Source organism: Vulpes lagopus, chromosome 22 (genome assembly GCF_018345385.1).
Source record: "Vulpes lagopus strain Blue_001 chromosome 22, ASM1834538v1, whole genome shotgun sequence".
NCBI lineage: Eukaryota > Metazoa > Chordata > Mammalia > Carnivora > Canidae > Vulpes > Vulpes lagopus.
In genome coordinates, this window is record NC_054845.1 from 21,485,628 (window position 1) to 21,511,321 (window position 25,694).

Sequence of the window (25,694 nt, forward strand, 5' to 3'; positions counted from 1 at the left end):
AGGAGCATGGCATGATCTGATCCAGGTTTTATTGATCCCTGCTGGCCATAAGAGGAATAGATGTGGGGTGAGCTAGGAGCAAGGAGACCAATAAGGATGCTCCTGCTGTCCTTGGACTCAGTATAATGGCTGATTTCCTGCACAGAGTAGTAATGGTGGAGAGGGAGACAGGTGGGCAGAGTAGGGCTTTATGATGAAGGAAAAACTGATGTGCTGGATGATGGATGGGCAGGGGGTGGGGGTAGAAGCAGAAGTGTTCTAATTCTTAGGTTTGTGATTGTTTTTGTTTTTGTTTTTTGTTTTTTGGTTTTTTTTTTAGCAACTGGTTGTGCCATTTATTTAAAAGGGAAGATTTGACAAGAGTAAAGATAGGCCGTTGAGAAGTAGTAAGTCAAATAGTCTGCTTTTGCATGTTATATCTGACATGCCGTATCACCAGCAGGAAACAGATGATGCATGAAGTAAATTCAAGTTGAATGTTTACAGAGAAATGAATAGGGTTAAGGGACCAAACACAGGACCCAAAAGCTAGCTAGCAGCAATGGGGAGCCTTCAGGGGCAGCAGAAGGAGAACATTACTGGACACAGTGGAGCTGTAGCCATGAGAGATGGCCCCCACATAACATGAATAATGGAATTAGGTAGAAAACAGGATTGCTGGCAAAAATCACAGCTGAACAGGAAGGAAGCTCATGTGGTCATTTATCTGCCCTCTATCTCTTTCTACTATTTCATATCTTTCTGGTGCTTCCCTCTGGCTGAATCCAACTGGATGCCACAGGGTGATGTGGTTGGTGGAGAGCAGGGCACAGACTAGGGCAGTGCCACATAGGGAGGGAATCTTATGGACAAAAAGGAAAACCAGCACGAATGAGCCTCTATGACTCTTTACTGGGATCCTTATGGAAAAAGAGAACAAAGGGCAGAGATGGTTTGGAAGTCATCAGCGTTTCAGTGGTTTATGTTGCAGGTTAAGAGCTAATATTTGTTAAGCTCCCACTTTGTGCTAGGCATTCCACCAACATTTAAATGCATTTTTCTACTTAATTCTCAAAACAAACCTAGAGGTTAGGTATTACTATCTCGTTGGACATGACTAATGATATTTAACCTCTAGGTTTGTTTTGAGAATTAAATGAAGCAACCGAAAAAATAAATAAATAAATAAATAAATGAATGAATGAATGAATGAATGAATGAATGAATGAATGAAGCAACCGAAACACAGTGAAGTGAAGCAATTTGTTTAAGGTCACACAGCTATCAGGTAGCAGATCCAAGAATTAAGTCCCAGGCTTAATTTCTATCCTCAGGGCCAGTGATAGTGATCATCCCTGCACAAAGCTTCTCTGAGAGAATCAAATACTGGAGTGATGATATGTTGGGTCACTTGGGGTTTTTTTCTTGTAAGACTCTTGCTTCTTTTACATTTTTCCCCCCACTTCTTTGAAAGAAAACAATTCTGACAAGAATTCATCAGAGAAGAAATTCCAAATTTTAACATCCCGGTTTGGGTATTGCTTTTGATTAAGGCTGTTTGCAGACTAGAATATTACTAACCCACATATTCCCTATACCACAAAAAGAGTAGATTCACTTTTATCTTGGGAACAAAGCTGGATAGAAAAGCTTTTTTTTTTAACTTTTCTTAATTCATGAAACATTTATCTTCAAGTCAGGTTTTGTTATAGCAGCACAAATGTGGTCCGTCAGCATTTCCATTATAACCCCATATTTCCAGGGCTTTTCAAGAGTGCCTTAGAGATTCCACTTTGAATTAAAACTTGGCATTCAGGATTTGAATCAGAAAACTCCATTTTCCTTAACAATTAATCAAAGAGTTTAGAGATTCTCACTTTGAAGAGTACCAAATGTAAAACTTTTATAATGCAAAAAACATTTTGCTAATTTAAATATATTTTTAAAAAATATTAGCACTCACTATGCAGGTATAATATTACACAACTCTATATGATTTTAATTCTCAAAGAAAATTAACTGTAAAAGTTCCTAAGATAATATATGAAAGCTAATTATAACTTATACTTTGCTGTTTGGGCTCTGTAAGTAATTTATTTCTACTTTGGGAATTTAGAGGATTTGAAGTTCTCAGCATAATTGGTTTAAAGTTATAGCAGTATCAAGATAGTGAACCAGAATAACATGGGCAGGGGGGATCCTGAAAGAATGCCAAAGTGTTTCAACATATTTTTGTGAAATTTAAATTCATGTGGGGAAATTTTGCATTCTGTGAAAAAGGATTAACAGCATGCATTAATCTGAAAATAAATATTTGAAATTCAACTTGCTGAACATAATGGCAATAGTGAGGACCAAATAGAGCTTAGGTATAAAGCCTTCCCAACTTTGCTTAGTTCCAAACTATTCCATGAATGTCCTATAACAACAAAACAAGGAGACTTGATGATGATACTCCATCTTTCCTATCTCATTTTGTAATCTTTCATCCAGTCAAAATTGTTTAGGACTAAGTGAATACCAGGTAGTGAATGAGAGTGGATGAAACCTTTTAGAAAGCCTATTCTCCTTCTGATTTACTTTTCTCCATCTGCGCTGGGTTTCTTTGCTTTCCCAGAAACATACCAGATAAACTATGATTTATAAGACATTTACTCTACCTCTTCCTTCTTCCTGGAATGCTTTTTCTCCAAATGTCTGCTTGGCTTGCTTCACTCCTTGTTCAAAACTTAGTTTTTTGAAAGTAGTCAAACCACATCATTTTACTTGATAATTTGGTTTGCCCTTAGCCTCTCAATCTGAAAACTCATAATACCCCTTATTATGTCCAACTTTTATTCTTTTCACAATACTTATGATCTTCTAACACATTTTATACCTTTTTAGAATATCTATTCCCACCCTCTCCCCTTACAGTGCAATGCCGATGAAGACACCATTCTTTGTTTTATTCATTGAAAGACCCTAAGTGCCTAGAATTGTACCTGACATAGATTAATTGCTCAAAAATATTTGTTGAATGAACACACTATTGAATTAAATCTGAATTTTAGCCCATAATAAGAATCTACAAACAATATTCTAAATATAACTCTCTGCTATTTCTACAAAATTTGTGTTATTTCCCTAATAATAATTAAGAATGCCCTTTGAACATTGGTGTCAAAATGAAAACTTACCACATTTAAATCCCCTGTGTAATTTGTTATGGGCTCAATTTGTTTGAAATAATTTAAATTGAACTTTGGAAATTTTTGTAGTTAATTTTAATTTTAGCTATTGTTTGGAAAAGATGACCTGAATGTGTAGATGTGAAATATAGTTTTCATAAAACAAATGCTTATTTTGTGTTAAAAATACTACTGTTCAGGGGCAGCCCGGGTGGCTCAGCGGTTTAGAGCCGCCTTCAGCCCGGGGCCTGATCCTGGAGACCCGGGATCAAGTCCCATGTCAGGCTTCCTGCATGGAGCCTGCTTCTCCCTCTGCCTGCGTCTCTGCCTCTTGCCCTCTCTCTCTCTCTCTGTCTGTGTGTCTCTCATGAATAAATAAATAAAGCCTTTAAAAAAATACTGTCAAGTTTTATAATATTTTATACATATAATGATATTAATGCCAAACTGTGAAAACTTGGGAATTAAAACATGATCTCATAATCTAAAACAAACAAAAAAGAACCCCACATCCCCAGCAGTGATGGAAATGATGTGCTGAAAATAAGAACCCTCTATAAGGGCTTCACTACTTGGCCCCATAGCTTGAGAGCTATGCTAATTGCAAGATGAAGTCATTTAGTAAAACTTTATCAGCAGCTCAATAGTGTAAAAGTGAGGATACCACAGTTTCAGTGCACAGACAAGCACTGAGGACACACCAGCACAGCCTTCTCTGATTCTGAATGGTAGGTGATAGCAAAAGCTAGTATTTTTTATCGTGGGAATGTATTAATTTTATTGTTGGACTAAAGCAATACTTTAAAACAAATGAAATTAATTACCTTTTGATTCACATATTGAATGGAATTTATTTGATTCTATTTCTGCTTTGTCTTCCTAGGGTAACTGTGAGCAGTCACTTTATGGTCACATGCATTCTATCAATGATGCTACCTTCACTCCTAGGGTGAGTTCAGTTCTCCCAATAAATTCTTTTCATATTTCATACATATAAGCTAAATCTAATGTAACAAAGTCTCAGAGGAAAATGGTAAGTTAACAGGGTGAAAAGAACAAATGTAGGAATTAACTATGATGGTGGAAAAAATAAATAGTTTGAACTGCAGAAGTTTAAAGAACACACAAAATTCACAGTGGTAAGAACAGTGAGGAGTTGGTTCTATCATACTTCACTCTACTTAAACGGATTTTTAAAAGCTTCTTGTCTAATGTGTGCTTCAATAAAGTAGGTGGGTTATAGACTTGGAAATATTAATGTAGAATCATAAAAATAATGAAAATGCTTGAAAGGAAACCCAAGAATAAAAAAGCCATCAAAGAAAAATAGACTTTCTTCAGGTTAAAACAGAGCAACCTTGATTTGACAGCTTTTGAATTACTCACTGAAAGGTTTCAAATATATCTCTCTTCAAATAAACTGATGACATAACACAAGTGTTTATCCACAGCTTGAGATATTCAGATATCAGGATGATATCACCAACTATGAAAATTGTTAAACACTGCTTTGAGTCGCCAAGCTAATTGAGGTTGTCTTTAAAAGGGTACAGATAGTACTCATGGAAGGATGATTTAAGTTTGTTCTTTCTCAGATGAAAGCTATTTGACTGATAGATGACCTCTCAAGTCCTTTCAAACTCCATGATTTAATTATAGCTAGCATTTTAATTTGTCTCTAAATTCCCAGTAGAGTGTGAATCTTAATTCCATACCCCTCTTCTTTCCCAATTAGCTGAAAAATTAATCTGATAGATTACCTACCTCTAACTTCAAAATGACAGCATCGTCAAAATTCTGACACTATCATGCTGTTATTATTCTTTGAGACAGAAGAAGAATGTTCACTAAAAATTATTTCTTCTAAAAGAATGTTATTTGCTCCAACTAAAATTGTGCTGATGCCATTGTGAATGACACCTGGAATGTTAGTGATGGGCTCAACTGCAATTATATTTTAACAAATTCATCTTAGTAAGGAATTTCCATTTAATTGACTCTGTTGAGCCAATATATTATGGATTAGTTCTAGGTACCAAGTAGAATTTTATTTTTAGCAGAATATAGAGCCATTTAACCACAGTGAACCCATATGATATAGGATATTTATGCTAAAAATCTAGTAAGTGGCTTATAGCCTCACATACTCTAAGAAAATTAAATGGAAGCTAAAATGAAATAAATTATTTTGTAAGGCATTTCATTTTGGTAAGCAATAACATAGCTAAAAAAGACATACCATTTAACATCCCAAATAATAAAATTAATGAATATAAAATTGACCAAATTGAATTGATTCATTTAGCAGTCAAGAGAGACATATATTAAGTACACGTAATCAAAAGGCAAGATGATGAATATGAGGTCCAGGTGTCCAATATCAAAGTGGCTGACCTGTTTTTGTTTATACACCTTGTCCATACCAAAGGACTATGACCACACTCTTCCAAATCAACATCCCCAAGCCTCATTAAATGTTTCCATTAATTTATCTCTTCTTTGCTGTCAATGTTTAGTGACTATTAAGGAAATGGTAAGGAAATGGTATTTTATGATGAGGACCGACACTCATAGGTGGAACTTTTGGTCGCATATGTCAATTATTTTGAAAACTGTTTTATTTCACATACTTGCCAAGGAATGTCAAGAGATTAGGGGGCAGCAGTGACTGAAAGAACACAAAGACTTTACTCAAGGACGTGGCATTGTGACACAGTTCACATTCAAACCAACTATCAAACAAAGCTGTCATAATAAATGCACTATACAGTGCATATATAGCAGGCAGAAATTTGAATTATTTAGAATTAGACTTGCTAATTGTTTGATGCCATTAGGGATATGTCTTCAAGTTGCATTACTAGCTAAAAAATGCATTTAGCAATTTATATAAACACAATTTTAGGAAAATGCTACAATTTTAGATTTGTAAGCAGGGATCACAAATGTAAAATTCAGTGTTATCTAGCTAGCAACCAAGAATGGCAGAAACAACTATACAACATACAATAGTTGTGTATGGTCCTAAAAAGCTATTAAGTTGAATTGTATTTCCATGTTTTATTATTAGGATTCTGATGTCTCTATTTCTGGTTGATCTTTCTATTGGAAATAGGCATTTATTTAAAACTTCTTTTTAAAGTAATCTGAGACATTTTAAGGAATTATGAAAGCATTTTACTAAGTCCATTTTGTAAAGTGAAAACAAAAATTTTAAAAAATGATAGTAATTGCTGGACACAGGAAATTCAATGTAAGTTCAAAACAAAACAAAACCAACAATTGTGTAAAAACACACAGCAAGAGAATGAGCAGGGTATCCCTATCAGAGTGTCCTCCACCTTCACTTTTCTGAGAAATAGTCTGACCCAAGTAAAGAGATTCCATCATGCCTTCTAGTAGCTCTTGTTGCATCCCCCCCTCCCCCCGAGAAGGATGTGAGAGATGCGAAGGGTAATGAGATCAGATTAAGAAACAAACAACTCAAAAAAAAAAATAAAATAAAATAAAATAAAATAAAATAAAATAAAATAAAATAAAATAAAATAAAATAAAAAAAAGAAACAAACAACTCTCTCAGAATGAAAGTTCTAAATTATAAGGGAAAACCTGCTGGCTTCAAATGTCTAACAATAACAGAAATAAATATAACACATTCTGTATGCTAAATTGGTCATAAAATCAAAATGAAAACATCAAAAAGCCAAGTACTAATAAAACATAAAGGTATAGACAAGGATTAAGTCCAGTCTGCATTTTCTATCCCTAAGTATCTTACCTTGCACTTTCTACCTTTAGGTATCAGAGGCTATGGATCCAGGTTGTTTGATAAGAAGTACCCCAAAAAGTATGGTCTAAGTCAGCTTCAGTTTAAAGGTCATTAAGGAAAAAATTGACTTTCAGAATTAAGTGAGGGATCATAGGTCAAATGAGATGTTTTAAACTCAAAATATACCATCTTCCCACTGAAATCCAAAAGCAGATTCCCTACTGGGAACAGATTTTACTGCTGAGAACCTCCTTAATTCTTTGAAGACTAGAGTTCCTGAATCATTGTCTTTCTTTAGCATGTGGCCCATGTGCCTCTCACCACTTCCTTGACTACATTTTCTCCAACACCCTTTTTCTCCTTAGCTGTATATTCCTGAAGTCAGACTCTGAACACCTTGTCATTAATTGCAAATGCATCACGTCCAAAATCTCAATTCCAAGCATGCTTTTCTAGATGTATCTATTTGTCTTTCCGGTCTTAAGTAAATCCAGTACAATAATTTTTCACCCTGAGAGCTCAAATCAGTTAAAACCTTACTCATCATCTTATCACCCCTTCCTTCCGCCTTCACTTACCATTTTATCACAGCTTAGGTTCTTCAGTTGTCATTCTGTCAATTCCACTAAAAAAACTTTAGTTCTATTTGACCTCATTTCCTTTACATAGCATAAATACCTGGTAAATCTACTTCTTTATAGAAATATTTTAAAATGCTGGAGATTTTATAATACTAAACCATCAAACTGCCTGTTTTCTGCTTTTTGTTTTTTTTGAATGTAGTTGACACAAAATGTTATTACATTAGTTTCAGGTGAATAACTTAGCGATTTGAGAAGTTTACACATTGTGCTATGTTTACCACAAATATAGCTACCATCTGTCCCATTACATTGCTATTAAAATCTCTTTGTTTTCCTGATGCTTTGCTTTTTATTTCCATAGTTTACTCATTCCATGACTAGAGGCCTATATCTCCTTCTCTCCTTCACTCATTTTGCCCAACCCCCTAGTCTTCCCCCCCACCACCAATGGCAACCATCAGTTTCTTCTCTGTGTTTATAGTTCTGCTTTTTGTTTGTTCACTCATTTTTTTAAAAGATTCCATTTATGAGTGGAATCATACAGTATTTTGCTGTCTTGGCCTAATTTCACTTAGTAAAATCCCCTCCAGGTCTATCCATGTTGTCTCAAATGACATGATATCATCCTTTTGATGGCTGTGTAATATTCCACTTAGGATATATACCACATTTTCCTTATCCATTTATCTACTGATGCACACTTAGGTTACTTCCATGTCTTGGCCATTTTAAATAATGCCACAATAAATATAGAGGTGCCTATATCTTTCTGAGTTAGTGTTTTGGTTTTCCTTGGGTAAAAACACTATAGTGGAATTATTGGATCATATAGTATTTCTAAACATTGCACGAGGGTGCCTTTTTCTCCATATCCATGCCAATGCTTATTGTTTCTTGTCTTCTCGATTTTAGGCATTCTAATAGGTACAAGGTGAAATCTCCTTGTGGTTTTGATTTGCATTTCCTTGAAGATTAGAGATGCTGAGCATATTTTCATGTCCCTGTTGGGCATATGTATGTCTTCTTTGGAGAAATGTCTATTCAAGTCTTCTGCCCCTTTTTAAAATCAGATTGCATGGCTTTTTTGGTGCTGAGTTGTATGAGTTCTTTATATATTTTGGATAACCCCTTGTTGGTTATATCATTTCCAAATACCTTCTCTCATTCAGCAGGTTGCCTTTTTTGTTGTTGATAATGGTTTTCTTTGCTGTGCAAAAGCTTTTTATTTTGATATAGTCCCAATAGTTTATTTTTGCTCTTGTTTCTCTTGCCTTAGAAGATGTACCTAGAAAAATGTTGCTTTGGCTGATGTCAGAGAAATTCCTGCCTGTGAGCTCTTCTAGGATTTTTATTGTTTTCAAGTTTCTCATTTAGGTCTTTAACCCATTTTAAATTTATTTTTGTATATGGTGTGAGAAAGTATCCCAGGTTCCTTCTTTTACACGTAGTTGTCCAGTTTTCCAAGCACCAATTATTGAAGACCGTCTTTCTCCCATTGTGCAGTCTTATCTCCTTTGTCATAGATTAATTGACCATATAAATAAAAGTCTATTTCTGAGGTCTCTATTCTCTTCTATTGATCTAGGTGATTTTTGTGTCACTACCATACTGTTTTGATACTACAGTTTTGTAATATGTCTTGAAATCTGGAATGTGGTATCTCCAGCTTTGTTCTTTCTCAGAATTGCTTTGCCTATTTAGAGTCTGGTGGATCCATATAACTTTTGGTATTATTTATTCATTCTGTGAAAAATGTTATTGTATTTTGATAGATATTACATTGAATCTGTAAATTGCTTTAAATAGTATGAACATTTTAACAATATTAATTATTTCAATCCATGAGCATGGAATATCTTTCTATTTGGTGGTGTCCTCTTCAGTTTCTTTCATCAGTGTTTTGGAGTTTTCAGAGTATAGGTTAACCTCTTGGTTAAGTTTATACCTGGGTATTTTATTCTTTTTGGTGCAATTGTAAATGGTGTGTTGTCGTTTAAATTTCTGTGACTTTGTTGTTCATGTATAGAAAGACTACACAGATTCCTGGGCATTAGTTTTATATCCTGACACTTTATTGAATTTATTACTTCCAGTAAGTTTTGGTAGCATCTTTAGGATTTTCTTTTCTCTCTCTCTCTTTTTTTTTTAGATTTATTTATTTATTTAAGAGAGAAAGAGAGAGAGCAGTGGGAGTAGGGAGGGGCAAAAGAACAGGTAGAGAAATTCAAGAAGACTAGCCTGATGTGGGGCTCAATTTCATGACCTCAAGATCAGACGTGAGCTGAAACTAAGAGTTGGATTGCTTAACTGACTGTACCATCCAGGTACCTCTCATTTTAGGATTTTCTATGAATAGTATATGTTGTTTCAAGACTGTGACAATTTAACTTCTCCTTTAAGAATACAGGTGCCCCTTATTACATTTTTCTTGTCTGATTGCTATGGCTAGGACTTCTAGTACTATGTTGAATAAAATTGATGACAGTGGACACCCTTGTCTTATTGCTGAACTTAGAGAGCAAACCCTCTATATGTGCTGTGGGTTTTTCATATATGGTCTTTATTATGTTGAAGTATATTCCTTCTAATCCCATTTTACTGAGAGTTTTTATTATTTATTTATTTACTTATTTATTATTATGATGATGATGATGATGATTTTGCTGAGAGTTTTTAACCATGAATGAGTGTTGAGTCTTGTCAAATGCTTTTTCTGCATCTATTGAGATGATCATATGATTTTTATCCTTCATTTTGTTGATGTTCTGTGTGACATTGATTGATTTACCAATATTCAGTCATACTTGCATCCCAGAAATATGTGCCACCTAATCATGGTGAATGATTATTTTAATGTATTATTGTATACAGTCTGCTAATGTTTTGTTGAGGACTTTTGCATGGACGTTCATCAGGTTTATTGGGCTGTAGTTTTCTTTCTTTGAGGTATCTTTGTCTAGTTGTGGTGTTAGGGTTTAATGTCGACCTCATAGAATGAATTTAGAAGCTTTCCCTGTTCTATTTTTTTGGAATAGTTTCAGGATAACAGGTATTAACTCTTCTTTTAATTCCCGATAGAATTCACTTGTGAATCCATCTGGTCCTGGACTTTTATTTTTTGGTAATTTTTTAAATTACCAATTCAATTTTGTTACTTGCAATTAGCCTATTCAGATTTTCTATTTCTTTCCGGTTCCATTTTAGAAGATTGTATGTTTCCAGGATTTTATCCATTTCTTCTAGGTTAAGTTTGTTGACAAATAATTTTCTTCTTTTTTGACAAATAATTTTCCATAGTATTCTCTTATAATCCTTTATACTTCTGTGGTATCAACTACTACTTCTCCTCTCTTGTTTTGATTTTACATATTTGAGTGCTTTCTCTTCTAGAGTCTGGCCAAGCTTTTGTCAATTTTGTTTATCTTTTCAAAGAACCAGCTTTTGGTGTCATTGATTTTTCTATCTATCTATCTATCTATCTATCTATCTATCTATCTATCTATCTATCTATCTATCTATCATGTATCATCACTACAGTATTTATTTCTGCTTTGATCTTTATTATTTCCATTCACCTTGGTCTTTATGCTTTTTCTAGTTTCTTCATGCATAAGAGATTGTAGAGTTTTTTCTGGTTTCTTGAGGTAAGCCTGTATTGCTATATACTTCCCTCTTAAAACAGCTTTCACTTTGTCCCAGAGATTTTGGACCACTATGTTTTCATTTTCATGTCTCCATGTATTTTTTTGGTGCCTTCTTTATTGTTTTATTGCTTCATTAGTTGTTTAGTAGCATGCTGTTTAGTCTCCACATGCTTGTGTTTTTCTCTAGTTCTTTTTTTTTCTTTTTCTTGTGATTTATTTCTAGTTTCATACCATTGTGGTAGGGAAAGTTGCATGGTATGAATTCAGTCTTCTTAAAGGTATTGAGGCTTGCTTTGTGGCCCAATATGTGATCTATGTGGCCCAATATGTGATCTATTCTGGAGAACAATTCATGTAAAACATGTTTATACATTGAAAATAATGTATATTCTGTTGGACATATATATTTATATATGCTAAATGTGTCATTCAGAGACATTGTTTTCTTATTGATTTCCTGTCTGGATGATATATCCATTGATTTAAGTGGAGTGTTCAAGTCTCCTACTATTACTATATTGCCATCTATTTCTCTATGTCTGTTAATATTTGCTTAATGTATTTAGGTGATCCAGTGTGTTGGGTAAATAAATATTTGCAATTGTTATATGCTCTTGTTGGGTTGATTCCTTTATCTTTATGTAATGCCCTTCTTGTCCTTGTTACAGTCTTTGTTTTAAAGTCTATTTTGTCTGGTGTAAGTATTGCTACCCCAGTTTTTTTTTTTTTTTTTTTGCCTCCATTTGCACAGTGAATGTTTATGCATCCCTTCATTTTCAGTCTGTATGTATCTTTAGGTCTGAGGTGAATCTCTGTAGGCAGCATATAGATGAGTCTTGTTTTTTATTTTATTTTATTTTATTTATTTATTTATGGCTTGTTTTTATATCCATTCTGCTCCTCTATTTTGATTGGAGCATTTAGGCCATTTATATTTAAAGTAATTAATTGATAGGTATGTACTTATTACCATTTAAAATTTGTTTTCTGGTTGTTTTTGTAGTTCATCTTTATTTTTCTCTTGTTCTCTTTCTTTTTGATCAGTGAATATCTATAGTGTTTTGTTTGCCTTTCTTTATCTTTATTTTTTGGGGTTTGTGTTTACCATGAGGTTCATATATAACATTCTAAGTAAATAGCAGTTGCCTATTTGAAAATCATGTAGTTCAAATGCATTCTAAAAAATTATCTTCGCCATTTTATGTATATGTTGTTATATTTTACATCTTTTTTTCATATTTTTCTTATGTCTATTTATGATCACTTTTTTCCTTAAAGAAGTCCCTTTAACATTTCTTGTAAGGCTGACTTAGTGCTGATAAACTCCTTTATCTTTTGTTTGTCTAGAAAATTCTTTATCTTTCTTTCAAATCTGAATGATAACATTGCTGGGTACAGTATTACCATTTGTAGGGTTTCTCCCTTCAACACTTTGAATATATCATGGTACTCTCTTCTGGGTTGCAAATTTTCTGCTGAAAAATCAGCTGGTAGCCTTTAAGATTTTCCCTTGTAAGTAACTTCTTTGTTTTTCTCTTGATGCTTTTATATTCTCTCTCTTTAACCTTTGATATTTAAGTTATTATGTGCTGTGGTGTGGACCTATTGGTGTTCATCTTGTTTGGAATGCTCTGTACTTCTTGGACTTGGATGTCTATTTCCCTCCTTAGATTAAGGACGTTTTCAGTTATTATTTCTTCAAATAAGTTTTCCACACATTTCTCTCTTTCTTCTTCTTCTACGACCCTGATGGTGTATATGTTTGTTCACTTGATGTCCAAGAGATCTCTTAATCTACTCTCATTTTTTAAGATTCTTTTATCTTTTTTTGCTGTTGAGCTCGTGTGCTTTCCATAACCCTGCCTTCCAGGTTACTGATAGCTCTTCTATTTTTTCTAATCTACTGTTGATTCCCTCTACTGTGTTTTTTATTTCATTTATTGTATTCTTCACCTCCAACTGGTTCTTTTTAATATTTTCTATGTCTTTATTGAAGGTCTTACTGAGTTCTTCCATTCTTTCCTCCAGCCCAGTATCTTTATGATCATTACTGCATATTCTTTATCATATACTTTATATATGATCATTACTTTATATGATCATTCACTTCATATTGCTTATTTCAGTTTCATTTAATTATTTTACTGAGGTTTTTTTTTCCTTGTTCTTTCTTTTGGAGCAAATTCCTCTGTCTCCCTTATTTTGCTTGACTTTCTGTCTTTGTTCCTACTATTAGGTAAAACTCTAAAGTTGAAGGAGTTGTCTTGTATATGGTGATTGCTATGTATACTGTATGTGCTTGGTGACTGTTGCTGTCTAGCTGGAGCTGTGGATATATCTGCTAGTTACTTTTTTAAACTGTGGCATGTTTCCATCTTTCCTGCTATTCTCTTGCTATTTTCTCTATCTCTATCTTTCTCTATAGTTCAGTAACTGTTTAGTCAGCACTCAGTTCTTCTTCAGGAGAAATTGTTATATTAATAGGTTTAATCTGGTGTGTTCTGTGGAGGAGACTTCAGTCTTCCTGTATTGTCATTTTAAACTGGAACTCTATTTCTTTTTTTCTTTAAGTTAACTTTAAATTTATGACTCCAAAGTACAAATAACTACTCATTATTACTTAACATTTGTTTACTTATTTATTTTATTTAGAGAGGGAGGGAGAGTGAGATGGGAGAGAGAAAACCTTAAGCAGGCTCTGGAGTCCAGTGTGTGGCCCAATCTCACAATCCTGAGATTATGACCTGAGCAGATGTTTAACTGACTGAACTACCCAGGCACCCCACTATTACTTAACATGTAAACTATGTTTCTGTAGTGTGTTCACTTTTCTATTCACTTAGATTATTTTTATACCTTCTTCATAAGTATCTTCATACTTCCCTCTCTCCTCTCTTCCACAAACTCTCTTCTTAGATCCTTGACTTATTTTTTAGTGATAAAATAGAAGCCTTCAGAGAAGAAATCTCTTGTTCCTACCCCCCATCTCTAAATGTATGGTCATCTCCAGGCATTGTTAGTGTCTCACCTTCAGTAATCATAGGAGTTTGTCAGCTCCTAAGAAATTTTAATATTGTAAGTTATACATAAATTTTGTTTCCCATTCTTCTTTCATTCTTTTCATAGGTTTATGTTACAATTATTTCTTTTCCCCCCTTTCTATAGGACTACTTTTATCTACATGTAAACTCATTCCAAAAATGTTTTAAAGATTTTATTTATTTATTCATGAGACACAGAGAGGGAGAGGCAGAGACAGGCAGAGGGAGAAGCAGGCTCCATGCAGGGAGCCCGACGTGGGACTCGATTCCATAGTTTCAGGATCACACTCTGAGCCAAAGGCAAATGCTTAACCACTGAGCCACCCAGGCTTCCCAACCAAAATTGTTTTTTTAAGTTTGAATTCCATCTCTCAGTCACTTGCTCTCTTACTTTTCCTACTTTCATATACTCTTTTTTTTTTTTTTTTTTTGGTAAATTTGGGTTTATCTAAAATTGTTTTTAGTATCAAATCTATGAAATATACATGAAAAATTTGAGGGTTGTATTTGAATTGCTGAATATAATTTGATTACGTAATTGTCAGAAAAAATATCTGTATGATGTCAGTTTTGGAGATGTGGTAGGACTTGTTTGTAGCCTTGTGCATGATCATTTTTAAAATGTCCTTTGGAGGCTTAGAAAGAATGTATGTTCTTGTTTGGGACATCTGATTGTATTTGCTAAAGATTTTTATAACTATAATTGCACAAATCACATAAAAATATGATTTTTGCCTGTTTAAAATTTTATATTATGAGAGATATTAAAATTTCCCAGCATTCTTATGGATTTTCAATTTTCAATTAAAAAGAAATCTTTTATAGATTTTTATATATTCTATTTTCAGATGCTATTTAGCTTTAGATTTTGTTGAGACTCAATTGTTAGATGCATGTAAATTTATGAGTCCTACTCATAAAACTTCCTTAAAGGCTTATGTAAAACTACATGAAAACTTCCTTAAAGGCTTATGTAAAATTGTCCTGTTTGACATAATTAAAACATTTTGTTTTAAATTACTTATTTTGATCATATATACACAATGTACCTTTTATAATATCCCAATTTCCTTTCTTTTTTATGGTTTCATCTGATTTATTTCTCTTAAAAGCAGCATATACTGTTTTACTTTTGTTTTTAATTAAATCTGAGTGTTTTACTATCTGACTATAATTTGTCTACATTTGTTATAATTATTAATATATTTGGACTTACTTTTACCATCTTATTTTGTTTATTCTATTATATAATTTCCTTGTTTTTATTCTTTTTTGTCTATTTCTAATAGTTACTATTCCATTTTTTTTTTTTTATTTATGATAGTCACAGAGAGAGAGAGAGAGAGAGAGAGGCAGAGACACAGGCAGAGGGAGAAGCAGGCTCCATGCACCGGGAGCCCGACGTGGGATTCGATCCCGGGTCTCCAGGATCGCGCCCTGGGCCAAAGGCAGGCGCCAAACCGCTGCGCCACCCAGGGATGCCTACTATTCCATTTTTAACATATACACATTTTATTTCTATTAAACGTCTACAGTTTAATTATACTGCTATTCTCCCCAGAATAGCACAAAGAAATTAAGACAAACTTTTTTCTAGACATCGTTTTGAAATACTCCATGTTATTTTTATTTTACATTTTGATATTACTTTGAAATAATTGATATTTATCATAGCTACCAATATATTTTTGTTATTTCTTTGTTTAGAATTAACTTACCTATTTTTTCTCCTTCTTTGAAAGGACAATTCATTTTTGTGAAAGAATATTCTCTGGTAGTTCTTTCAATGAGAGTCAGGAGTAATAAGTTTCTTGGTCTTGGCATATTTTATTTTCATTGTGATTTTGCATTTTCTTCTGTATTTGTTTTTGCCATCAAAGTCTGCTGTCAATCCCAATAGTTGATCCTCTGTCAGTAACCTATTTATAATTTCTCTCTGGTGCTTTTTAGGACATTTAGTATTTTATTTTTAATGTCTTTATGATGTGTATACATATGGATTTTTCTCCTTTTTTGCTTTAAAAATTCGTGTACTTCCTCACAGCCTGTCTTCACAATCATGGAAAGGCTTCAGCCATTATTTCTTTAAATATTGTTTATTGTCAGTTCCCTCTAGTCTATCCCTTAGACTCCCCTTTTATCCTTAGATTGAAACTATTTGTTTAGTTACCCAAGTTTCCTAACTTGCCTTTGTATTTCCTATGCTTTAGTTCTCTATGTTAAATTCTGATGAGCTTCTTTTCTTTTAAAGATTTTATTTATTTATTCATGAGAAACACAATGAGAAAGAGAGAGAGAGGCAGAAACACAGGCAGAGGGAGAAACAGGCTCCATACAGGGAGCCTGACAAGGGACTCGATCCCGGGGTCTCCAGGATCAGGCCCTGTGCTGAAGGCGGTGCTAAACCGCTGAGGCACCTGGGCTGCCCAAGCTTCTTCAGATCTCTCATATAATTCACTAAAATTTATTTGGCTGAATCTAGTTTACTATGTAACCTTTCTATTGAACTTTTATATTTGTTACTACATTTATCATCTATAGAATTTCGGTTAGGTTCTTTTCAAGTTTGTCCTTGTTTCTTTTTTTTTTTTTTTTTTTTTAGTTTAGATATATGTTAATTTATTTTTTTTAATGATTTTATTTATTCAAGAGAGACACACAGAGAGAAAAAGAGAGGCAGAGGGAGAAGCAGGTTCCATGCAGGGAGCCCGATGAGAGACTCCATCCTGGGACTCCAGTATCACCCCCTGGGCTGAAGGCAGGTGCTAAACTGCTAAACCACCCAGGGATACCCTATATTAATTCATTTTTTTAACTTTTTAATCTGTAATTTCTTTGAGGTTTGAATGACAGTGTTGTTTTTTTCATTATCTTTTTCCTCCATGTTGCCCTGAAATTTCCAATATCATCTTTTCCTCACCATTCAAGTATAGACACCAAGACAAAAACTCCACTGAGTTTTAATTTTCATACTGTTATATCCAATGATTACTTCTCCATTATTAGATTTCATTTTTCATAATCACTTAAAACATTCTTCTTGAATCGTAAGAAGTAAAATCTTCAGTCATTGCTTCTCAATCTATTGTGCTGGATCCTTCTTTACCACTTGACTAGTAAATATTAAACAGTATCAAGGCTCAATCTTAAATCCTATTCTTTAGAAAATTTTCTCCTTATATCGTTTCATTCAAAACTATGACTTTAATTTTTCCTATGTGGTGATTTCCAAGTAAGTCCCACTCTGTTCATTATCATTAGACTCATCATTAACTATTTTGCTTCTCAGCCTAAATATCTACAAGATGTCTTCTTTTAACATGCTAAAAATAAAACTCTTGCTTTCCCTTCATCCTAACTGGTTCCTTTACCCATCTCTTAGTATCTTAGTTAGTATCACCCTATTTTTCCCAATGCGGAAGCTAGAGGATCAGTCATAGTTCACCATTGTCTCAAGGCTTTTTGTCTGTTCATATAAAAGAAAAATTCTCTAAATTGGAATGCAGTAAAAAGAAATGAGAAAAAGAATATTTAAAAATCTTATTTGACTTAATATAGCTAACACCTAGTATAGTATAGTCTATTTTACATACTTAATGTTCAAAAAAAGGTGATGAATGAATGAAGAGTTCTGAACAAATGAAAGTACAAAGATTTCAGTACAAAGATTCCATTACAATGTTGTAATGTTCAGATGAATTGCGTCTGAATTGCATCTTATTTATTGCAACTTTATTGGCCTTCCAAATTCTGTGGATATTAAGCCACAAGCCATATATATACATCTAAACTTAAATTTTCAGGGTAGATTAGTTGCTCTTTAGAAAGCTTCTGAAGAATCATAATGTCCTATCATTTTTGAGTACTAAAAAATTATAAAATTTCAATTATACTTTTGGATCCTGGTTTTGCCATTCATGAAATATATAATCTTGAGCAACGTTCGTTATTTTGTGAAAATGAATGATAAAAAGAACAATGAGCATTAACATATTTAACAGAGTGCCTGGCAACTAGAAAATGATGTCACTACCACTCCTATTCCTACCACTCCCCACTCCTCCTTTTCCATTTCCTTCCCTCCTCATCCTCCTCCTCTTCCTGCTGCTGCTGCTGCTTCTTCATGAAGCTAATGTTCCTTTTAGTCATTTGCATAAAACAAGTAGAAGTAAATAAAAGAATACACACACAAATATGTAAGATGAATTTCTTATATCCTATAATTTAGTTGTATTTACACAATATCAGTGTTATAGATATAAATCTACAATATGTATTTTGCATTTTAATAAAGATAAGAAAATGGAATTCTGAAACGATTCCAAATAAGAAACTATGCAATGTACTAAACTTGAGCTGAATCCTATTTTTTTAAATGAATATAAGCTTCAGAAGGAGAGTTTTTTTTTTTCATATCAAAACATAGCACTTACTAATTAGAGAGTTAAGAGTTTTAAATTTGATCTGATATAGATTAATTGCTTTTCCTAAGTTGCCAGTGTGAGGATATAAATGCATTAATTCACATTATCTTTTCTTTAAATCAGGAAATAAACTAGTACCTGCAATTGCCTATTTAAAAAAAAAAAGTCCTCACTCTATTTTAGTAGAAGAAGCTCAATTTCTGATAATCTGAATTTTGTTTGTTATCTAAGCTCAAATAGAAACTACTTAGTATCAGTCTCTGGCCATTTTATATAAAAAATACAAACAACATTTAGGTCATACAGCCATTGATCCTCTGAAGGACAAATGATGTCAGGCAGTACTTATACGCCAAAAAAATTTCAATTTTGTTTACTTCTTTAGCAATCCAGCTTGATGTCAATTACCATTTAGCTGGGCCAATAATATTGATATTTGATGTCAGTTCTTATTCATTACTGCACCTAGGTGATGCATAAGTCAAAACTTTTAGGTGTGTGATGAAAAACACTAAAGCCCATTCCCTCTACCTGGGGAAATTGGAAACAACAGTAGAATAGAAAATTAAGGAACATGTAGCATGCCAATTTAATTTTACATGAAATTTAAATTATTTCAATGCTCCTAATATTAAAAAAATTAACTTAATATTTTAAAGTAATCTAATACTATATGATATTCTTAAACTAAATCTTTAATGAAGTAATTTTCTGGCCCTAACAATTTTCAAAGAAAATAACTTCTGATAGAAAAACATGATGCTTAAAAGTAAAGGAGAAAAAATTGTTTGAACAGATATTCAAAAATTAATTAGAAAATTATTTTTTAACTGTAATAAATGTATAGATGTCTTCTCTCTTTGTTTATGCCTTTTTTTGCTCTTAGAAATTTAATACTGTAAATGACAAAGAAATAGTACTTTTAATATTATGTCACTCTGCCCACAAAGTTTAACCTTCAATAACTCCTGCTGGATAGTGATGAGTTCATGCATTTGTAATTTCTTTTTTAAAAGATTTTATTTATTTATTATGAGAGAGACAGAGACATAGGCAGAAGGAGAAGCAGTCTCCCCATGGGGGGCCTAATGGGACTCCATCCCAGAACCCCAAAATCACACCCTGAGCCAAAGGGAGACGCTCAACTACTGAGCCACCCAGGTGCCCCACATTTGTAATTTCTTGAGAGTTGCATGAAAATTAGAAGCAACATTATTATGTTGTATTTCTTGATATTACCTCTTTGTCTATAAAACTAGTCATTTGTTTTTCAATATATAATCCTTTGGATGACTTAAAAATTGGGGGCACATATGAGAAGTCAGTAATGAAATCTTTACTTAACAACTCTCTGCTGAGCACCACCTATGTCCTGGGCATTGCTCAGGACATTGTTTAGCAATGAACAACACCAAATCCTATTCTTACAGACTTTATATTCTGATAAGACCCAAACACAATAAACAAGTAAACAAATGAATAGTCTTAAGAATAATACATGTTATCTAACAATAATAGAGTAAAAAGAGTAATGAGGTGAGAGTTTGGGGTTTATAATGGAATGGGTCAGGGAGGACTCTGAGAGCATGACATTTAAGAAAGCCGTGCAATGAGGGATGCCTGGGTGGCTCAGTTTGTTAAGCATCTGCCTTCTGCTCAGGTCCTGATCCCAGAATCTTGGGATCAAGCCCCACGAGGGGCTGATCAGCAGGGAGTCTGCTTCTTCCTCTCTCTCTCAAATAAATAAATAAAATCTTAAAAAAAGAAAATAAAACCATGAAGTGATCTTAAGGAAAGGATTTACTCAAGTAGAGGCAACAGTAAAAGCTAAGTTCCTGATGTGGTGGTAGTGTGGGGTAGTGGAGTGACAGGACACATGAAGTGACCTGGGATTAGATGAAGTAGGTCAAATAGCTGTTAACTTAGATTGCAGTTATTGGTTGAACGTGGGATGGTTGAGGCCGTTTTAGACTAACCTTGTAGCAATATATGTGGATTCCAGAATGTTTATTTATACAAAAATACTCCAGCCATGATAAGTACAATACATTAACTTTTGTTTTTTGATTTTTTGTTTGTTAGTTTTTAGAGTTTTGTTTTGTTTTGTTTTGTTTTACCCTATAGCTCTTGGCACAAATCCTTGGTGGAGACTTTAATCAATAAATATTCATTGGTTAAGAAATATCAGAAAATCCTGCAAGTCAGAACTCAAGAGGCATTTAAGAGGACAGAGCACAGGTTTTGCTGTGACTCAATTAAATTTATCTTACACTATCAATCTTAAGATATTATTTTAAAATTTAATACACTTTTCAGACTTTCCATGTTTGTTTTGAGCACATGGCTGCCAAAAATAGTTCAAAATATATTTACTACTCTTATTTTTTAAGGATTTTATTTATCTATTAATTAATTTACTTATTTATTTATGAGAGACTGAGTGAGACAGATAAAGAGCATGAGTGGGGGAAGCAAAGGGAGAGAGAGAAGTAGACGCCCTGGTGACCAGGGATCCTGATGTAGGGCTCAATACATGATTCTGGGATCATGACGCAAGCTGAAGACACATGCTTAACCGACTGAGCTACTCAGGTGCCCCTATTTACTACTTTTATAAGAAATGATGTTACTGCTCAGAACAGTTGATCATTTAAGCAAGTGGTCTTCCGATAAAATGAAGTTTAAACAGTTTTTACAGTAGAAAATTATTTTAAAGAGTATCAAAATATCAATATAAAATCATACATTTCTTTCTAGTCATGATTAGTTGTAGTCAAAGCTTGCATGTGATTTAAAATAGAAAAAATTATACGTATGATAAACAGCATGAGTTTTCCAGAGATTGTTTTACATATAGGGATAGTATCTAATGCATCGCATATCATCCCTGCACCACATAATTAGAGCAAAAAGAATTGTCTCACCAATTTACTCATAAGCGTAATTACAAGAAAACTTGATTATTCCCTTTAATGTAATTTTCCCCACTTAATTGTGTGTTCGTGGGTGAATATGACCCCACAAATCTATACTTCGAGAAGTGACTACTAGTTAACATGCGAAACTGCAGGCAGAGCAGGAGAATCAGCCCTTCTTCTGAAGATTTAATTTGTATACCCAGAGTGGCCCTGCAGGTAAAATGCTTTAAAAGTCACATCTCCCAGCAGATGGTCTGGAATTCCCTGTGGCAGAATGTACACCGGTCTAGGGCTCAGCATGTCAATCACCAGCATGTTCCACCTTTCATCCCACCCCATTTCAACAGCTGTATCAAAAATCAACAGTTTTCTAACCAAAGGAATTTAAGCTCCTCTTTTAAATTGCACTCAGAACCTAAATTTATTGTTTTTCCTAAAAAGTTTGCATCTTATAAGAATTTGCAAACATCCCTTCACCTGTACTTGCATGCTAGTGAAGCAAAAGAAACTTGTTTCTAATGTAAATACTGGCTGCCTCTAGAACTTTTTTACTCCACATGAGCTAGGGAAATTAAGAGCATAAAGAATCTTAAATATAGACTTTTTTTTCTTTGGTTTGTCTTGGTTTTTTTTTTTTTTTTTTTTTGGTTTTTGTTTCATTTTGTTTTGTTTTGTTTTGATGGGGCTTAATATTGAAATTGACCAAAAGCATTCACAATTTTCTCTTGTGAAACTGAAGGTAGAATTTTTTCTTAGAAATGGTTGGTTTTAAGTATACATACGTAAGTACAAATTGTACAAAAGAAACCAAGTCATTAAATTATGGATTACTTTCTGATTATGTTATGCTCTACATAATTAAAATTGTTAAAAATAGACTGTGCCTTCTTGGGATTGTAATTTTTCTTTCTCCAGCGTATTGTATTGATATAATTCTGTATCTTTAGGGAATTATGATTATTTTTCTAGTAAAAAAAATAGAATTTCTAAAAAATTCTGGGCAAACAGAAACATAGCGTAGTAAAGCAATAGTTCTCAAAAAGGCTATGAGTTTTAGTTAAATATACATAATTCTATCCCCTAATCTGTTTTTATGAATCAAGCTATAATAGCTTAGGGGATATTTCATCCGACCACTTCAATATGGCAACAGGCAAATATAGCCTGTCATTATAAACATGAACTTTAGTGAACATTATGATCACACAGACCTATCCATAATTATCATTTTTATATATACAGTGGTACTACTCTGAATTTATGTGGCTGTACTTATGTACACATTAAGAGAATAAATTCATTGCAGATTTTCCTGACAGCATTATTGCAGTGAACACTATCTTAGTCAGTAATAATTGGCCACTTTAAAAGAGACTTCTGCCAAATAGAGTAACAACTTTGGTTGTTTCACAATAGATGAAAGAGATTTAACAGAATTTGTGTGGATCTACATGTAATATCATCTGTAATGATTAAAGAGCAAAAAGGCAAAGAGAAAAATATTGTTACTAAAGACAGTATTAACCTGTTGCTACCATCTTTGCTAGATGTTTTGTTTTATTTCACCTCAAAGTGTTAAAAATACATACTTTAAAAAAGCTGCATCTAAGCACTTATGAAATGATTATTTTGAAATTAGTAGAAATATGAAGTTGTACCTTGTTCATAGTAGGTCATAACTGACTTAGGTGAATTTTAAAAAATCATCTTTTTCCAACAAGGAAAGCAACAGAGATTTTCTGTTTGGAAATTTCGCTATCTGAACCTAACTAAGTAGCTGCTAGTGTGTACATTTGGGTCCCAAGCCCCTCTCTGACCTCTAGTAACTGTCTCAGAAGACTAGAGTTTGTCTAATTTTCATTCCCTGCCCTGCCCCCTTCATCACTCTGGGAATATAGTAGGACTGGCTTTCTTCCTTGATAAAGGACAACAGATTAATGTTGAATGTAAGTGCCTGCATCATTAAATTGTCATCCTCGCATACTATTTCGAATGCAGTATCAACTGTGGCTAGCTTTTACCCTTCAGGAGGTCTTGTCATCTCCAGTTTCTCTTGTAAATTAATGCAAAAACTGCTCCAACAGTATCACATGCTGTTTATTTCAAACTCCAAGTAGATTGTTCTGTTTCTTGATTTGGTAAATGGAAATACCAGAGTGTCAGCATGCTAAACAAACAGAATATTAGTCCAAACAGATGAAAGCTTTGGGGGAAAAAAGCACACTATGTATTTTCAAGTGTGTTAAACGTGATTCACCTGTATCTATTTGGTTCTCACATATAAATGTTTCAAAAATATAAAGTTACAGGATAATACATTTCATTATACTTAGGAGGTTTAGGAAGTAGTTTGAACAACATGACTCCATATTATTAAGGTCTATGATTATGTCAGACCCATTTCTGTATTGTATTTCTCTTGTCCTCTCTCCCCCTCACCACACTCCCATCATATGGCACTAGGGGGTTCTAACAGGGAATGCTTGTCTGGTAACTATTTAGTGAATCACTAATAATTTTATCAGACTTCTTTTAAAAAGGAAATTCCATTATTTAAAAAATATATATACACATTTCTTTGTTTAGCTCATCATACAAAAGACAGTAGACTAGGTATAGAGAGACAGAGATATATTATTCTAGGAAAAGGATGACTTAGAACAGCTTGATTAAATGGATCAAAGAGTAGCAGAAGTTTAGCAGTTGAGAAACTGGTTTTTAAAAGAATCTGAATTCTCAAATTGGGTTACCCATCATTCTGAGTTGTTTTAGGAAGTAGGATTATTAGTGTAGGTTTCATTCAAAGTAAGTAAATATGGCATACATGCTTTAAATAAAGGTGATTGTTTAGAGGAAAATAAGTTGTTGGGCAGAGGCAAAGATCTTTTGAGTTATAATCATGTCAGGAAAATATATGCTCTCTGTGTATGTGAATTACTCAGTTGGGTGATCACATTAATTCTGTACATGTGCCATATTATAATTGCTTAAAGATTGAGTGGAAGTCTATTGGCATGTTTTAGTTAAATCTTCCATTTCCCAATTTAATAGGAAAAGTGACAAGAAAAAATTATAAAACTCTAAGTTCTACTGAGGCTTTTCATTGGCCACATTCACTAATGACCACCTCACCTTCTCTCTCCTCGAACATCTCTTATTTTCCCTGTCAGCTTCTAGCACCAAAGTCACTATCCCCAAATCAAACAATAATGTATAGGAAAATTAAAATGCTGTGAGTAAATCTTTATTTGATTTACATATGAATTTATTTCTGACATTCTTGTAGTTTATCTGGTGGATTTGAACTCAATCGGATTGAGTTTCAGATCCCAGCTACCACTTACCAGGTATGTGGATTAGAAGTAGCCTCAATTTTCTCATGTATAAAATGGCATATTACCATGTACCTCATACTTTCATCGTTAAACAGTTACATACTGGATATTTTTGTATTCCTATAAATATTCTTGAGTTCCATTCTGGGATGTTTTGAAGTTACTTAGAAACTGGCAGTTTTAGGTCTGTTTTTTAAGAGTTGTCAGGTGGAACTAAAGACATGTTCAATCTAGAGCTAATTATGTTCCATTACTGAAGCAAGACCCTTCTTTGTGCTTTATCTACCCAGCACCCAGAATCTTGAAATGTTTCAGTCTGGCTGCTGAGAAAGACACAATTCCCAGCTTTGTGTAAGGGCCTCTCCCTGTTGCCTCTAATAATTTCAGGTAGTTCTTTTCCAGGCCTGTAGGTACTTTCCTCATATGCATACTCCAGTCAGTACTTTGCTAAATACTGGAGGAAGTTGCTCTATAGATCTCCAGCATCCTCTCTCAACTCTCTTCTGTGCTCTATCTGCCCTGCAAACTCAAGCTGCTTGTCTCCCTACATTGTCAGCTCCATATCCTAATTTTGTGAATCAGGCCTGCTCTGTGCCCTCTCTCTGTGCTATGGGCTGGCAATTGTCAAGGTAGTATGTTACGGCAGTTCTTCTAGAGCTCACTTCTAAAGGATGTTAATCATTCTAAAGGATGATTATCATCCTTTGTTGCCTTATATACAGTGTCATGTTTCCTATATCTTGTCTATTTTTGTTTGGTTGTTTTAGGCTTTTTATCATCTGTATTTAACTGTCAACAGATTTAACAAGAATATAAGTGATTATAATGAT

The 25,694-nt window shown here is 33.6% G+C and overlaps 1 protein-coding gene across 4 annotated transcripts in view; it reads left to right on the top strand.

Moving 5' to 3' along the window:
* The window catches only part of SPAG16 (sperm associated antigen 16), a 938,011-nt gene that overhangs the window by 653,909 nt on the left and 258,408 nt on the right, over positions 1-25,694 (top strand). Inside the window, exon 14 of one of the 4 annotated variants that reach the window (XM_041737393.1) lies at positions 4,033-4,098. The exons of the other annotated variants lie outside the window; for them this stretch is intronic. Within the exon in view, the coding sequence (XP_041593327.1) occupies positions 4,033-4,098 (66 nt within the window). The remainder of the gene's footprint in view (positions 1-4,032; positions 4,099-25,694) is intronic. 4 annotated transcript variants of the gene reach the window in all.